This window comes from Indicator indicator, chromosome 14 (assembly GCF_027791375.1).
Source record: "Indicator indicator isolate 239-I01 chromosome 14, UM_Iind_1.1, whole genome shotgun sequence".
Taxonomy (NCBI): Eukaryota; Metazoa; Chordata; class Aves; order Piciformes; family Indicatoridae; genus Indicator; species Indicator indicator.
Genome location: NC_072023.1, coordinates 26,322,552 through 26,338,773, shown reverse-complemented (window position 1 = coordinate 26,338,773; position 16,222 = coordinate 26,322,552). Strand labels below are relative to the sequence as shown.

The window sequence follows — 16,222 nt, the reverse complement described above, 5'->3', positions numbered from 1 at the left end:
GAATGTTAGGGGCTGGAAGGGACCTCGAAAGCTCATCCATCCCAACCCCCCTGCCAGAGCAGGAGCGCCTAGAGCAGATCACACAGGAACATATCCAAGCAGGTTTTGAATATTTCCAGAGAGGGAGACTCCACAACCCCCCTGGGCAGCCTGTTCCAGCCTAGAAAATGATTACACTGCAATCATTTAACAATTGCTGCCCTGTAGTCAGAAACCAGACCTGTTCTCAGCAAAGAGAACCAAAAATCAACAACAATCTGACTGGAAACACTGAAAAATGGATGTGATAGGTTGCTGTGTCTGAACAGAAAATCAATCAGGAAATACATTCCATAAGAATTTGCTGTCAAATTCCATTAGGAAGAAGCTGCAAATGCTTAAAGACTTTGCAAAGTCAAGAAAAAGCAGGTCTTGATGAGAGCCAAAAAATAACTCTTGAAGGCAATAAACCAAACCAGCAATATGAAACACTCTTAGGGATAGAGCAAAAGGATGGGCTTTACTGTCTGAGACAGTCTCGCTTCTAAAGCACAGGCAAGTGGTTCAAAAGAAACCAAACTCCGTTGTAAAGATGGATGTGACAAGCCTTTCAGTGGGAAGAGCTGCTTAATGCTGTAGGGAGATGAGACATTGGCAGTAATGGGTGAAGAAGCATTATGAGTATAGGCTGGATGTGTGGACCTGAGCAAAGCCTTCCACACTGTCCCACACCACATCCTGGTCTTCAAGCTGGTGCAGTCTGGGTTTGATGGATGGACAACTCAGTGGATAAAGAACTGGATTGATGGATGCACCCAGAGTGGTTGTCCCTGGGTCCATGGCCAAGTGGAGGCCAGTGACAAGTGGAGTCCCTCAGGCATCAGTATTGGGACCAGTCCTGTTTAACATCTTTGTTGGCAACATGGACAGTGGCACTGAAGGACAGATCCATCCAGAGGGACCTGGACAGGCTGCAAAGCTGGCCCCAAGCCAACCTCATGAGGTTCTACAAGACCAAGTGCAAGGTCCTGCAGCTGGGTCAGGGCAATTCCAGGCACCAAAACAGGCTGGGCAGGGACTGGCTGGAGAGCAGCCCTGAAGAAAAGGCCTTGGGGGTGCTGGGGGATGAGAAGCTCAACATGAGCCAGCAGTGAGCACTTGCAGCCCAGAGAGCCAAGCAGAGCCTGGGCTGCAGCAAGAGAAGTGTGGCCAGCAGGGCCAGGGAGGGGATTCTCCCCCTCTGCTCCACTCTGCTGAGACCACACCTGGAGCTCTGTGTCCAGTTCTGGAGCCTCTGTTACAGGAAAGATCTGGAGGTGCTGGAAGGTGTCCAGAGAAGGGCCACAAGGATGAGCAGAGGGCTGGAGCTGCTCTGCTCTGGAGACAGACTGAGAGAGTTGGGGTTGTGCAATCTGGAGAAGAGAAGGCTCTGAAGAGACCTTCTTGTGGCCTTGCAGTATCTGAAGGGGGCTCCAAGAAAGCTGGGGAGGGACTTTTTAGGGTGTCAGGGAGTGATAGGACTGGGGGGAATGGAGAGTGTAGAGAGTGCAGAACAAGTCACTTTTTCCCCCTGGAACTGGTCCCTTCCAGCCCTGACAATTCTATAATTCTATGTTTCCTGACCCAGATTCAACTGGAGGCATACACTGGGATTTACTGCAGATTTCCACTTCTCCTCATCTGCCTAATTTCTTCTGTTACATTCAGCTACTGAATGTTTTTCACACTGCATGACTTGTTTAGGTGGAGTCCCTCCTCTGCCATGTCAGAACAGAAGCCTATGCACAACAGAAAAGCTTTAGTAGGACATCACTTTCTTCTCCACAGTGTTGGGAAAGGCCAGATTTCCCCTCCCACATATGCTCAAGAGCTGGTGAGGAGCTTGGTGAAATTTAGAAAGAGGATCCCTGGAGGTTTTTAAGGCCAGGCTGGATGTGGCTCTGGGCAACCTGATGTAGTGTGAGGTGTCCCTGCCCATGGCAGGGGGGTTGGAACTGGATCCTTGGGATCCTGTCCAACCCTGACAGTCCTATGGTTCTGTGACAGAAAAAGCAGCCTTTTGCTTGCTAACTCCTCGTTTTGGAAATCATTGCAAAATCAACGTCATCAATTTTCATTTTCTGTCCCTACAGAACCTTGTTCTGTTCTACATCAAGGGACCATTCGCTGTCCAAGGCTCTCCAGTTGCACCAGGTACAGTGCCCAACGTGATGGGCCAGTCCTTGGAAACACCAGGATGTGGTTCCTCTTTTCCTTCCATGGCCCTGCCTTGTGACACACTGTCAGCACAGCCTCCTGAGCAGTTTTGATTTAAGTCCTGAATAACAAAAGCATCTGCTTTGGCCCTTAGCTAGTGCCCCTCTGTGGTAATCACCGAATCATAGAATTATCAGGGTTGGAAGGGACCTCAAGGCTCATCCAGTTCCAACCCCCCTGCCATGGTCAGGGACACCTCACACTACAGCAGGTTGCTCACAGCCACATCCAGCCTGGCTGCAAAAACCTCCTGGGATGAGGCTTCCACCACCTCCCTGGGCAACCTGTGCCAGTGTCTCACCACCCTCATGGGGAAGAACTTCTTCCTAACATCCAATCTGAATCTACCCATTTCTAGTTTGGATCCATCCTCCCCAGACCTATCACTCCCTGACACCCTAAAAAAGTGCCTCCCCAGCTTTCTTGTAGCCCCCTTCAGATACTGCAAGGCCACAAGAAGGTCTCCTTGGAGTCTTCTCCTCTCCAGACTGAACAGCCCCAACTCTCTCAGTCTGTCCTCAGAGCAGAGGAGCTCCAGCCCTCTGCTCATCATGATGTTGTGTGAGAAAGTCTCAACACCCAGCAGCTGTGAGTGCTGTGGCACAGGCTGAGCTCCACAAGGCTCAGTTACTTTCACAGCTTCTCTTTTCTTTCTGCTGTACATATGGGCAGATACAAATTCTGCCAGGCAAGTGGCATCCAGGAGCAAGCCTGTGCTCCAACACATGGATGGGCATAAAGGATTGGGATGAGCTGATCATCCCTTTCCAGAATAATTATCCCAAGTGTTTTCTTCACATCAAAGTCATCTGAACAGGCTGTACTTTAAATATTTACTTTTGCAGAAAGGGCTTAGAAAAGAGGCTCAGTCTTCCTCCCAGACTTGTGGACATGAAAGACCATCTGGCCAAATGTCCCCATGGCACTGTATGCAGTGCAACATGCATGACACTCCTGGCAGACAGCTAATTACTGCAGAGAGAGAGGACAGGAGTGACTAACCAGGAGTTCAGATTTTTGTCTTCCCTTTTCTAGCATATTTCCAACTCCCTTGAGCCTGATTCAGCATTTCTCTAGAGCGTCAGGCTGACTGCACACATCCACTGCAGTGCCTGGCTGTGCACTGCAGGGATGTCAAGGATTTCTGCTGGCCTTGTTGGAAGGCTGAGATGAATTCCAGCTGGGCTCCTGCCTCTGCAGACCCAGAGGAATTTACAATACCTTCAAGACTTCACCCAGAAAGAAAAATAGTGGTGCAAAAAAAGGAAAGCATCGCTGCTGATGCATTTTGCAGTGGGGTTGAGATTAAGTGACAGAAGGAGGGAAATACGTTGCACCAACTTTTACTGCAATTTCTTCTGAGGAGGCAGTACTGAGGGAGGCTCTGTGGCAGAGATATTGATGGGTTTGAATTTGGAGGCCTAGGATGACTGCCAGGGAACTTCAGTCAAATGCAGAAGGAGAAAAAGATGCTCATTAGCTTAAAAGCTATGGATTTTAGTGCAGCTTTTAATTTTTCTAAAATCCCTTGCCATGTTTACTTTTCCTTTCCATAATGTTTCTCTTTTGCTTTTCCTGGCATCATTTTTTGTTCAATACTTCCCTCTTGCAGAGTCTTTGGGTTGCCCATTCCCACCTCTCTGGTATCTCTACATGGCTCTTCTTCCCCTCCAGGTTTGGTTTCTCTCTCTTGCCTCCCCAAGACATGGTCCTTCCTGTTTAATTCTTTCCCTTTCTTCACTTCACACAGTCTCTTCCCTGACTATTCCTCTCCATGCTCATTATTTACCCAACATCAAGCAGAGGGATTCTTTTTCTTGGCTGAGGTGTGTCTTTTCTCCACTCACAGACCCTGAAACCTATGAGCTTTTTCTTTTGCCTTCCACTTGCTCCAACCAAAGGCAGGCTGGTGGCTGGAGACTGCCTTTCCTACTGCACTGGGTACTCAGCAAATATTCCATGTCTAGAAGCTGTTCCCCCAAAAAACAAAGAGTAATACTGAAGCTGAGGAGAGGGAACAATGAGGTGACTACTTAGGTTAAGAACCTGCCAAAATCTGCAAAGTGAGAGCCATCTGACACCAGAATTGTGAGGCCAAACAGTTCAGTCTGGAGAAGAGAAAGCTCTGAGGAGACCTTCTTGAGGCCTTCCAGTATCTGAAGGGGGCTACAAGAAAGCTGGGGAGGGACTTTTTAGGGTGTCAGGGAGTGATAGGACTGGGGGGGATGGATCCAAGCTAGAGGAGGGCAGATTTAGATTGGACATTAGGAAGAAGTTCTATCCCCATGAGGGTGGTGAGACACTGGAACAGGTTGCCCAGGGAGGTGGTGGAAGCCTCATCCCTGGACATTTTTGCAGCCAGGCTGGATGTGGCTGTGAGCAACCTGCTGTAGTGTGAGGTGTCCCTGACCATGGCAGGGGGGTTGGAACTGGATGATCCTTGAGGTCCCTTCCAACCCTGATAGTTCTGTGAATCCATGGGAAGGGGCAAGCTGCCTGCACTACACACTCATGCATACATCTACACAACCTAAACTCCTGATTGGTATCACTCTACTTCATCCCTGACCATGTGGGTTTTAACTGATCACATATGTCTGGATGGACCTGAAGTGCTCTGCTGTGCTGAGCAAAAAAATGACTCAATTGTAAGCACTTCTCCTGGCATTTTTTGTATCAATGCAGAATGGTTTTGCTTTGCTTTCTTTCTATGAGCTGGAGAAATAAATCACTGTGATGAATGATGTCAGGGCAGCATTCAGAGCTACGCAGGCATTTCTAAAGGCAATAGAATGAAGAAGTACAAAAAGCAGTTCCAAAATTAAACAACCTTGTTCCAGTGGTGCAAGGGGATAGATTGGTTGCAAATTTCAGTTGTTCATGAAAATGACTCTGGTCCTGGCCAAGGTTATGGTGAGAAAGAAGAATGCAAGCAGTAGGTAGCAGTGAGTGTGAGTTTAGAAGAGACTGCTCCAAGATCTCTTTACAGGCATAAAGGTAGCAGAAATGGAGTAGTGAAAAGGGAACAAAAGCAGAGGAGCCATTTGGCAGGGTTGAGGAGAGGCATCACTGCCTCAGCTGCAGGGCAAAGGCTGCCAGAGAGCAGCTGCAGGAGGAAGAAAGAAGAACAAATACATCACAGGAGAAAGAAACAGAGGAGATGGAAACCCCTCTGTGAATGGAGAGTGAGAAAGAACCCTGGGGGACACCCAGGCCTCCTGCTGCTCAGAGGGGCCATAGCGAATCCTGGTATCATGTGGGATGGGATGCTCTGGGATCACATGGGATGGAATGCCTTGGGATCACATGGGATGGGATGCTCTGGGATCACATGGGATGGGATGCCTTGGGATCACATGGGATAGGATGCTCTGGGATCACATGGGATGGGATGTTCTGGGATCACATGAGATAGGATGCTCTGGGATCACATGGGATGGGATGCCTTGAAATCACATGAGATAGGATGCTCTGGGATCACATGGGATGGGATGCCCTGGGATCACATGGGATTATCTGCCTTGGGATCACATGGGATTGGATGTCCTGGGATCACATGGGATTATCTACCAAAAGCAAAACTTGTTTGAGACATTGCACAAAGCCTGAAGCGTGCTCCACGAAAATGGCTTTAAAGAATGGCAAGACTTGAGAGCAAAGCAGCAATGATCAGTGAGGCCCAACCTGCCTGTCTGAGGCAGGACAGATGGCTTTGTTTCAGGCTGCTTTGCAACTAATATCCATAAAACACCCAGGAAGAAAGGTGCTGAGAGCATCTGGTAAACAGAAGAGATGTGATCTGTAGCATCTCTGATAGTCATAATCCCACAGAAGAAATCCCCAAGATTCCCCTTTCACACACAGACCTGCATTTGACACAATATATGGATATGGGCTTGACTCTACTCCTGGGAGTAGTTCCACTGCTGTGTATTGCCTAGTTTGAGGTGACTGGAACAGCTGTAGAAAATTCACCTCTCACAGATTACTACCTCTGCCCTAGCTAATAAGGGGATAGATGAATGTTTCCTGAATGAAAAAGTGCCAGGGGGCAATGTGAGGGGCAATGGCTTTAAGCTGGAGAAGAGCAGATTTAGATTGGATGTGAGGAACAGGTAATTTACTATGAGGGTGGTGGAACACTGGAACAGGTTGCCCAGGGAGGTGGTTGAGGCTCCTTCCCTGGAGATATTCGAGGTGAGGCTGGACAGGGCTCTGGGCAACCTGATCTAGTTGGGGATGTCCCTGCTGACTGCAGAGGGGTTGGACTGGATGAGCTTTGGAGGTCCCTTCCAGCTCAGACCATTCTATGCTTCTAAATCTGGTTCATCAGTAAAACAGCCAAGGAGCTGGAAAGACCTGAAATTCCTGGAGGAATATCCATCCCCATATTAGCAAGTAAACTGACAGATGGCACAGCTTCATATGAACAGGAATTTTAAGTTGCTGTCTTGGAGTTGAAAAGATAAACCCCTGGCAGGTTTCATAGAGCAGCTGCTGCTTCATGGACTGGTGCTTGTGAAGATTTCCTCTTCAAGAAGTCCAGGAGAATGGTAGCTGTGAGCACAGCAGACAGCACAGCACCTCTCATCCCCTGGAGTCATTTCCTCTGCAAAAAGTGTGAAGCAGTAGCTTGGTGCATGCAGGAACTGGCAAAGAGCTCAGCAGACTGGCTAGAGAATTTATCAAGTTAGAAAAACAAACCAGCAAAAGGCCTTGGCTCAACAGCACTGTTTTCAGCTTGCCTGTTTCTGAAGTAACCAGGCTTGAATCAGTTTATGAGTACCAGCCAAGACAAACATTTAGGCTCACCTGGGGCTTTGACTTCAGAGCAGCACTGTAAGGAGGTACTCTGCAAGGAGATGCAGGGCAGGTAGTAGATGCTTTCTTTATCAGCAGTCCTCATCATCCCAAATCTCTCTTAGAATCATAGAATTGTTAGGGCTGGAAGGGACCTCAAGGGTCTTGCCATGTCACATCTGGAAACACTAATACCACTCAGCATCCAATGTCTTTGTCTGGGCAACTTGATTAGAGGGGAGAGGATTATGGCTGTGTCCCAGTGCTGTTCACCCAGGTGACAATGAAATTCTTGTGGACCCTTGAAGATGGTTCTTCCGGGGACCACTTCCCTCTGCAGATGTAGTTTGTTTTTATGCCTTGAATGGGAGGACACAAGGCCTGGCTAAGTGGAAGGCTGAGTCAACACCTTTCTCTGTGCTGGGAGAATCACAACAGAATGTGTTGGAGGCAAATTCAGCTTCCATCCCAATATGCAACCTGAAGGGAAGTAGATTGTGCTCCCCAGTGCTGGCCCACATCAAGTGGTCATCTGGGGGAGGTTTCCTTCTTTGGAGAATAGGCCAAGCCAATATGGCACAAGGAATGAAGGCTGCAGGCCAAATCCTTGTACTGAACAGACACCAGGAATGGTGATGCCTCCAAACCTGAGTCACCCAACTAGTTCTCAACACAATCCAGAGTGAACATACTGTTGGGGACAAGCCTTTTTGCTCTAGTACTTGTTTTCACAACTTCATTCTTGTTCTTCTTCCCTGTAAATCCCCTGGCTCTTTGAAAAAGAAATCTTTGTTTTCCTGAAGTGTGATGGTTTGAAACTGTCTCTTTAATTTTCCTTTGCAAAGTTCAAGCAGAGAAAGCTAAAGAGTGTAAATAAGTCACTATTGGGTGGAAGAAAGCAAAATAATGATTGTTCTAAACACTTCTACCGGATAGATAGAAATGTTTAAGAACTACTACTCAAAACAAAGTGGGGAGTCTGCAGTCAGGGTGACTTGCTGGGCTGTCTGGCTGCTGTTTCTTCTCCTCTTCTGGCTGAAGATAACACACTGACCTTGGAGAGCTAAGTTAACAACCTTTTTATTTTTAACTAACTGCTTTCTGCCAGGGGGCCTGGGGGGGAGGCCCCTGGGAGAGAGGCCCCCTGGGAAAGGTCCCCTTTGGGGGGAAGCAAAGGGATCTTGGTTGTGCCTTTCTTTTGATTGTATATATTTGCAAATGTTGTGAATTTTTGTGTATTTGTACATATTCATTGCATTTCATCATAGATTGTAGATTTTGCTTGTAAATACAGCTTTCATTCATTTCCAGGCTGAGCTAGACTGGTTATTGCTGGTGTGGGGGGAATTTCAGCTCCCACTGACACATTGAAGGTATTTAATTGAAAGAGCAGCTTGATGGTTAGTGCTACTTTTGGCATACAGGCCAGACTAGGATTGTAGACAGATTTATTCTCTTTGCTAGCTGCTCTGTCAGGATGGACAGAACCCAAGCTGAGATTGTTTTCTGTTTCTTACTTGAGAAGACTTCATTATGACTCTACTGTTCTGATCACAGGGAGAACTTCTTTCTATATTCTCACTTCTGCTCTAGTGCAGTACCTGGGTAGTTAGTTTGGAAACTACAGAAAAATGGAAACTTGGGCTGAGAGGGACCTCATGGGATGGTCTAGTCCATTCCCTGTCTGAAGGCAGATCATACCTTCCTAAACTGTTTCTGATGAAAGGCTCCTCTGACTTCATCTTAAAGATTCCAGTTCTGGAGACTTCACAATCTCTTTGGGCAGTCTGTTCCAGTGGTTTGCTAGCTGGAGGATAGAGGTTTACTCCTGGTTGATTTTGTTTAACATTTTGTTCTGCAGTAAAATTTGAAGAGGTGATTTGAGCACAGGGAAGTAAGACCCAGAAAGCAGAAAGCACTTCCAGTATCATCAAAGTCAATTCCTTACAGCTGGAAGCCACCATGTCAGATAAAGCCTACCCTGGGCATGTGCAGAGCTCAGTTCAACCTTTCCCCTAAATACTCAAAGTAAATATTGCTGAGAACCAGAAGTTCTCCAAGTTAAGGATCTCCTGTAAAGTAGATCCATGCAATCAGAGGAACATTACAAAGCCTGTGAGATACATTTCTGGGTATCCAGTGTGCAGATGGCATCTTTACACAGTGACAGAAGATTTGCTTGCTAGTAGACATGGTGACTTCTCAAGAGTGAAAGGTAGATATTACCTGAAGATTACAATCCCTTCTGAAATAGATGATGATACATTTCCCGAGACACTGAATGAGACCTAACTAAAAAAGAAAATCAATTCTTCCCCAGGGCTGCCACAAGATGCTCCTCACTTCCAAGAGAACTACATCTGAGATAGGAGAGTGATACTGGCTTCAGGAAAAAGATGAAGAAATTGTGACTTGTCTCTAGAACAAATACTAGAAAATGTGGGAGAAGGAGAGAGAAGCTGAGTAAGATAAAGTCAAACCAGAATTAACAAGAAAAAATGAGACTGAATTGAGTAGCACTGGAGAGCAAAATGCCTGAGCTGAGGAACAGTGCAGGTAAGAACTGGGAGGAGCTCTGGACTTCGGGGACCCCCTGAATGTTTAATGCTAAGGACAAGCATGACTGTCAGACACAATTGCTCTCACCTTTCCCAATGTCAAATGATGCTTCAGGCAGCATTTGACAGCTTCAGTGTGCCAAGGTCTCCTTCAAGGCACGACCTCATGTGTCAAGGTATTACTGAACACAGGAGAGGGCAGGAGGTCCCTGTGCTTAGGTATCTGGATTCCTTTCCTCATGAATTGAAGCCACAGAGAAGAAAGCCTTGTGTAATGTCAAATTAAGTGAGGTCAGAATCTTTGTCCTTGCCCTGCAGCAGCTGTGCCAACTGAGTTGGAAGAACCTGTAGGTTATCACCACACCCCACACTGCAGCAGCTCTACAGCACTCACCCTAGCAGAATGACAAAGCCCGATGGACAGGACAATACTGCAGCTAGGACCAGCTGGGGGTGCTGAATGTTACCAACAAAGTCTTAAATTCAAACCTAAAGCAATTCAAACTATCACTGAGATGGAAACCTCCCAGAAGGGGATAAAAAAAAAAAAAAGTTTTCCAAAGCTCCTAACTCAAAATGAGTCATGCTTGATTAACTTCACTCAGGCCAGGAGGCTAATCATGGGTTGCTATTTCAAATTTATTTAAGGCAAGACAGAGAGCGCATCAGGATAACATTCAGAATGGCAAATGTTCCAGTCTTAACACAGCATCACTACTTCACTTGATGCAAACAGAGAACTAGGAACCTTCTCTATTAGTAGGCAAGTTTTGGTTTGTTTTTTCTTTTTTTTTTTTTTTGTGGTTTGTGTGGTTATTTTGTTGTTTTTTTTTTTTTCCTTTTTTAGGTGTTTTTGTTTGGTTGGTTGGGTTTCTTTTTGTCTACTCTCCAGTGAAAAAGTTATTAAATATCTGAGACTCCAATCCAGAGAGCAACTGCCCAGCTCAGTTTTTGGTGGGGTAATAGATCAGAAAGTTTCACCTCCTCCTTCTCCTCACAGCTGCCCCACACACATGCACACACACACACACACACACACACACACCCTACAGCAGCCAGGAAACTCTACATCTCCAGCACCTACCTTGGGTTTGAAGGCAATCAGTTTCAGGACCATTTCAACAGTGAAGAGGCCAGTGAAGAGCATGTTGAGGATATTCATGGCTTCCTTGAACATGCAGCTCTGACCGTAGTGCTGAAAAATAGCATCCCAGCAGCAGCATGAGGAATGGACATAGCAGCCAGTTAGAAATCCACGGAGCCTTCCTGAGATCCCTTTCTGTTGAGGTTCTCTGCAGAACCCCCCAGCACACTCCAGTTGTTTCAACTCAGAATTAATAGAGCCATATAAAAGAACCATAGAAGGACTTAGCTGGAAGAGACCTCAGAGCTCATCTAATCCAACCTCCAGCCATGGGCAGGGACACCTCTCAACCAGCCCAGGTTACTCAAGGCCACATCCAGCCTGGCCTTGGACAGCTCCAGGAAGGGGACATCCACAGCCTCTCCAGAGTCTTGCCACCCTCACAGTGCAGAATTTCTTCCTAAAATCCAATCTAAACCTATTCTCCTTCACTTTAAATCCATTTCCCCTTGTCCTATGGGTGGACAGTCTTGTAAAAAGTCTCTCTGCAGCCTTCCTGTAGGTTCCCTTTAGGTATTGGAAGGCAGTTAAAAGGTCCTCCTGGAGTCTTCTCTATTCCAGGCTGAACAATCCCAGTTCCCTCAACCTATCCTCCTAAGAGAAGTGTTCCAGCCCCATCTCCCATTTCCCATTAAACATAACCATTTCCATACCTTTAGACATTTTTGCGACCTGGCTCTAGATCTCCTCTAATTTTTAAAACACCTCTTGGACTGGGGGCTGCCTACATTGCCTTTCTAACTCCAGCTGAGGGCTCACTATGGAGTTACATCATGGCCCAAGGCAGTCTCAGATCATGTTTGTTGTCTTACACTTCCCTAACACAGGGGTTAGGGTTTTTGTTTGGTTGGTTGATCACTACTGCCCAATAAACAGGGGGCTCACTGAGCTGTTCAGAATGACACCAAGCCATTCCCCAAGTAATTACATTGAATTCAGGGTTCTGCAAAGCAAACAAGCAGCTCAAACCACCTCTTTCCAATATGCATTATCCTGCATTTGTCAGCTCAGAATTCAATTTGCAATCATGCTGCCCCTTCACTTAACTTAATTACTAAGACCTTATGAAGTTACTCTCTGTCTTCCATTGATTAATTCAAGTAGTGTCTTCTGCAAATGTTGCCACCTCACTCTCCATATCCTGATTTCCAGATCATTATACTTAAGACTGATTGCATTGCCTTATTCTAAGGTCATGCTCCAGTTCATGCTGCAAGATCAGTTCATGCTGATGATCAGAGGGCTGGAGCACCTCTCCTATGAGGAAAGGCTGAGAGAGTTGGAGTTGTGCAGTCTGGAGAGGAGAAAGCTCCAAGGAGACCTTCCTGTGGCCTTCCAGTATCTGCAGGGGGCTGCAAGAAAGCTGGGGAAGCACTTTTTAGGGTGCCAGGGAGTGACAGGACTGGGGGCAATGGATCCAAGCTAGAGGAGGGCAGATTTAGATTAGACATTAGGAAGAAGTTCTTTCCCATGAGGGTGGTGAGACACTGGAAGAGATTGCCCAGGGAGGTGGTGGAAGCCTCATCCCTGGAGGTGTTTAAGGCCAGGCTGGATGTGGCTGTGAGCAACCTGCTGTAGTGTGAGGTGTACCCTGCCCATGGCAGGGGGGTTGGAACTGGATGATCCTTGAGGTCCCTTCCAACCCTGACAGTTCTGTGATTCTATGATGCCATTTGTAGTTGCTTAACTTTGATATTTAAACCAGCTGGGATGACTTTTCATTGTCTCAGTGTGATTTATTGAAAGGAGTTTTAGTGGAAAGAACTCAGCTGCAGCACAAAGCCAGGTCAGGAAAAAAATATATGGTTGAGGCATTTTCAAATAGTCTTGTAACATTTTCCTTGAAAGACTCTCTAGTAACTCCAGGACTCTGCTTAAGAACTTGGAATTCTACTGGAATGTGGATTTTGTCCATGGTGATGTTTTACCTAAGCCTGGCCACAGCACAAGCCTTTACAAGACGATGCTTTTCTCTGGACGTACACAGACTTCCTATGACATTCAGAGATGCTGCTCTGCCTGTGGGCTCACAAATGTCTTATAGCTTCCAGCTCTACCTGCCCTGGGTGTGCACCATTGTCAATGGCAACTGAGCATGCTTCAAAGCTTCACAGGGACCACACTAGACCCTCCCTTGTGCTTCATGACAGCAGGGCAATAGATACTTCAGCTGAGGGCACAGAACTTGTGCTCATGCTGCTTCACTCCTTGGTACTTTAGGCAAGACAGCAGAGGAAGCCTTCTCAGTGGGGAAAGAAAGAGCTGAACCAGCTGACTGCAAAGTAGGGAGGTCAATAAATCTGGTAAGACTGGAAGGGAGACAGTGAGAATAGGTAAGGAAAAAATGACCATGACTACAGACATAGGCTGATAGTGAGTGATAGGAAACTGAGGCTGCTTTTGAGGGAGGCTGGGGGTGGAGCAGACTGAGACTGATGCAGTGGAAAACGTAGTGGTGGGATGCTGAAGGCAAAAGGGAAGTTGGTGTAGAAGTGCACAGGGAGTTGGACTTGCAGTCAAGGGCAAAGTAGAGAAGGGTGAGGGAGAAGGATGGGTTTAGGGAGAAGAGTGACAGACAGGCTTGCTCTTAAGCAGGCAGAGTGGAGAAGAGGCTGGGACTCAAGTGGCCAAGAAAACTAGGAGTGCAGGGATAAGCTTAGATGGAGCCTGGGACTGACTGAAAAAGAAAGGGGAGTGAGGGAGGCCTTGTGCAGAGACAGGCTGGAAGGAACAAGCCAGGAAAGCACAGACCTGGGGAAATGCACAGAACATGCTGTGTCTATGAAGGTCCATTTCCTGTCTGAAAGGAATGGAGGAATCCTTTTAAAAACTGGTTACTTAGGAAAGGCTGTGACTCTTTCCTCTTTAATGCTTCTCCACCAGCACAGGCTCATCTACCACCTCTTTTTTGTTTTTCATAGATGCAGCTGCAAATGTTTCTTTGGTGGATTCACATTAGATGTTTGGAAAAATCTCTTCCCAGTAAAGAAAATGAATGCACAGGCAGTAAGGTAATGAAGCAAGTTAGGCAAATACCTATCATTAAATGCTTTAGGTGGCCTGATCCTGCCTTGAAGTGATGAGATAGGCATTCTGGCTTCCAAAGGGTCTTTCTAGACATTTCTATAGTTCTTAACAGAGAATAAATGAGCTACTAGGGCCTTCCTACACTCTCCCCCCACGTTCCTTGATTGTCTTGTTTGTCAAAATATTTGTCCTCTATGTTTGAACACAGACAAAATCTCTAAATCTTTCAGATTCACATCTCAGGTGAGTGGCAGTTCCAGGCTTATGGATACATTCCATAGGAAATGAGTCACTTGTTATTATAGTGACCACTGAATTGGTCTGGGGCTTAACTGCTGGTTTGGTTTTGGTTTTTTTTTTTTTTCATTTGTTTGTTTTTAAGGAGTTAAAGCAAAATTGTCGGACTTGTCAGGTGTTAGCAGGAAGAGGAAGAGAGGCAGATTCCTCCTTCTAACTAGATGTCATCAGGGCTAAACACAGTAAAAGGTTTTTATCATGGCCCTACCCCTCTCCTTCAGTACATGGTATGAAGTTAAAAGTAGTTCTCAGCCTCACTCGTTTCTATGTTCTCTCCAATGAAGTTTAATAAGTCTCTGGCTTCAGCCGTTAAAAAGAATAGGAAATCTATCTCTACATACATGAGCAACAACAGGAGACTAAAGAGAACCTCTGTCCTTTGTTGGATGCAGGGAGGAACAAAGTGGTAAAGGATGAGGAAAAGACTGAGGCACTCAGTATCTTCTTTGCAGGTGGTTTGCTGGATAACCAGCCCCCTGAGCTGGAGGATAGGGATGGGGAGCAGAACGAAGCCTCCACAATCCAAGAGAAGTTGGGTAGTGATCTGCTGCACCACTTAGACATACACAAGTCCACAGGACTGGATGGGTTGCACCTGAGGGTACTGAGGGAGATAACACAAGTGCTCACCAAGCCACTTTCCATCATTTACCAGCAGTCCTGGCTAAGTGGAGAGGTCTAATGGAGATCAGCAAATGTGGAGAGGTCTAATGGAGATTAGCAAATGTGACACTCATCTACAAGATGGGCCAGAAGGAGGACCCAGAACTGCAGAGCTGTCAGTTTGAGCTCGGTGCCAGGGAAGGTGCTGGAGCAGATCATGCTGAGTGCCATGATGCAGCATGTGCAGGGCAAGCAGGCAATCAGGCCCAGTCAACATGGGCTCATGAGGGGCAGGTCCTGCCTGGTGAACCTGATCTCCTTCAACACAAGGTAACTCCTTTAGTGGATTAGGGCAAGGCTGTGGATGGTGTTCTTCTGTAAAGCCTTTGACACTGCCTCCCACAGCACCTCCTGGAGAAACTCTCTGCACATGGCTTGGCTGGGTGGATGCTTCCCTGAGTTAAAAACTGTCTGGATGTCCAGGCTCAAAGAGTGGTGGTGAATGGCACTAAATCCAGTTGGTGGCTGGGCACTAGTGGTGTCCCCAGGGGTCAGTGCTGGGGCCAGTTCTCTTTCATATCTTTGTCAGTGATCTGGCTGAGGGGATCAAGTGCACCCTTAGTATTTGCAGATGACACCAAACTGGGTGGGAGTGTTGATCTGTTCAGATAGGAAGGCTCTGCAGAGGGACCTGGACAGGGTGGATTGGTGGACTGAGGTCAGTTGCCTGAGGTTTAGCAAGGCCAAGTGCTGGGTCATAATAACCCCATGCAATGCTGCAAGCTTAGGGCACAGTGGTTGGAAAGCTGGACCTGGGGGTGCTGGTTGACAGCTGGCTGAACATGAGCCAGCAGTGTGCCCAGGTGGCCAAGAAGTCCAACAGCATCCTGGCCAACAGGAATAGGGAAGCGATCATGGCTCTGGAGAGGCCACAACTCAATTACTGTGTTCAGTTTTGGGCCTCTCATTACCAGAAGGACATTGAGGTGTTGGAGAATGTTCAGAGAAGGTCAGTGAAGTTGGTGAAGGGCCTGGAGAACTAGTCTTGTGAGGAGCAGCTGAGGGACCTGGCATTGTTTAGTCTGGAAGAGAAGATACTGAGTGTAGATCCTATTGCTCTTTACAATTACCTGAAAGGAGGTTGCAGTGAGGTGAGTGTTGGTCTCCTCTCCCTTGTATCAATTAACAGAACAAGAGCAGTTGTCTCAAATTGTGCTTGGGGAGGTTTAGATTGGATATTAGGAAAAATTTCTTTACTGAAAGGGTGGTCAGACATTGGAACAGGCTGCCTAGGGAGGTGGTGGGGTCACCATCCCTAGAGGTGTTAAGAGAACACAGAGACATCTGGACATCATCTGGACGAGAGAAGGTTCTGAGGTGACCTTCTTGTGGCCTTCCAGTATCTGAAGGGGGCCTACAAGAAAGCTGGAGAGGGACGTTTTAGGATATCAGGTAGTGACAGGACTAGGGGGAATAGAATAAAGCTGGAAGTAAGGAGATTCAGAATGGACATGAGGAAGAAGTTCTTCACCATGAGAGTTGCCCAGGGAGGTGGTTG

At 46.9% G+C, this 16,222-nt stretch overlaps 1 protein-coding gene across 1 annotated transcript in view; it reads right to left on the bottom strand.

The window, feature by feature from the left end:
- Window positions 1-16,222, bottom strand: part of CACNA1C (calcium voltage-gated channel subunit alpha1 C) — a 698,267-nt gene that overhangs the window by 96,478 nt on the left and 585,567 nt on the right. The window contains exon 30 of the mRNA XM_054386505.1: window positions 10,678-10,788. Within this exon, the coding sequence (XP_054242480.1) occupies window positions 10,678-10,788 (111 nt within the window). The remainder of the gene's footprint in view (window positions 1-10,677; window positions 10,789-16,222) is intronic.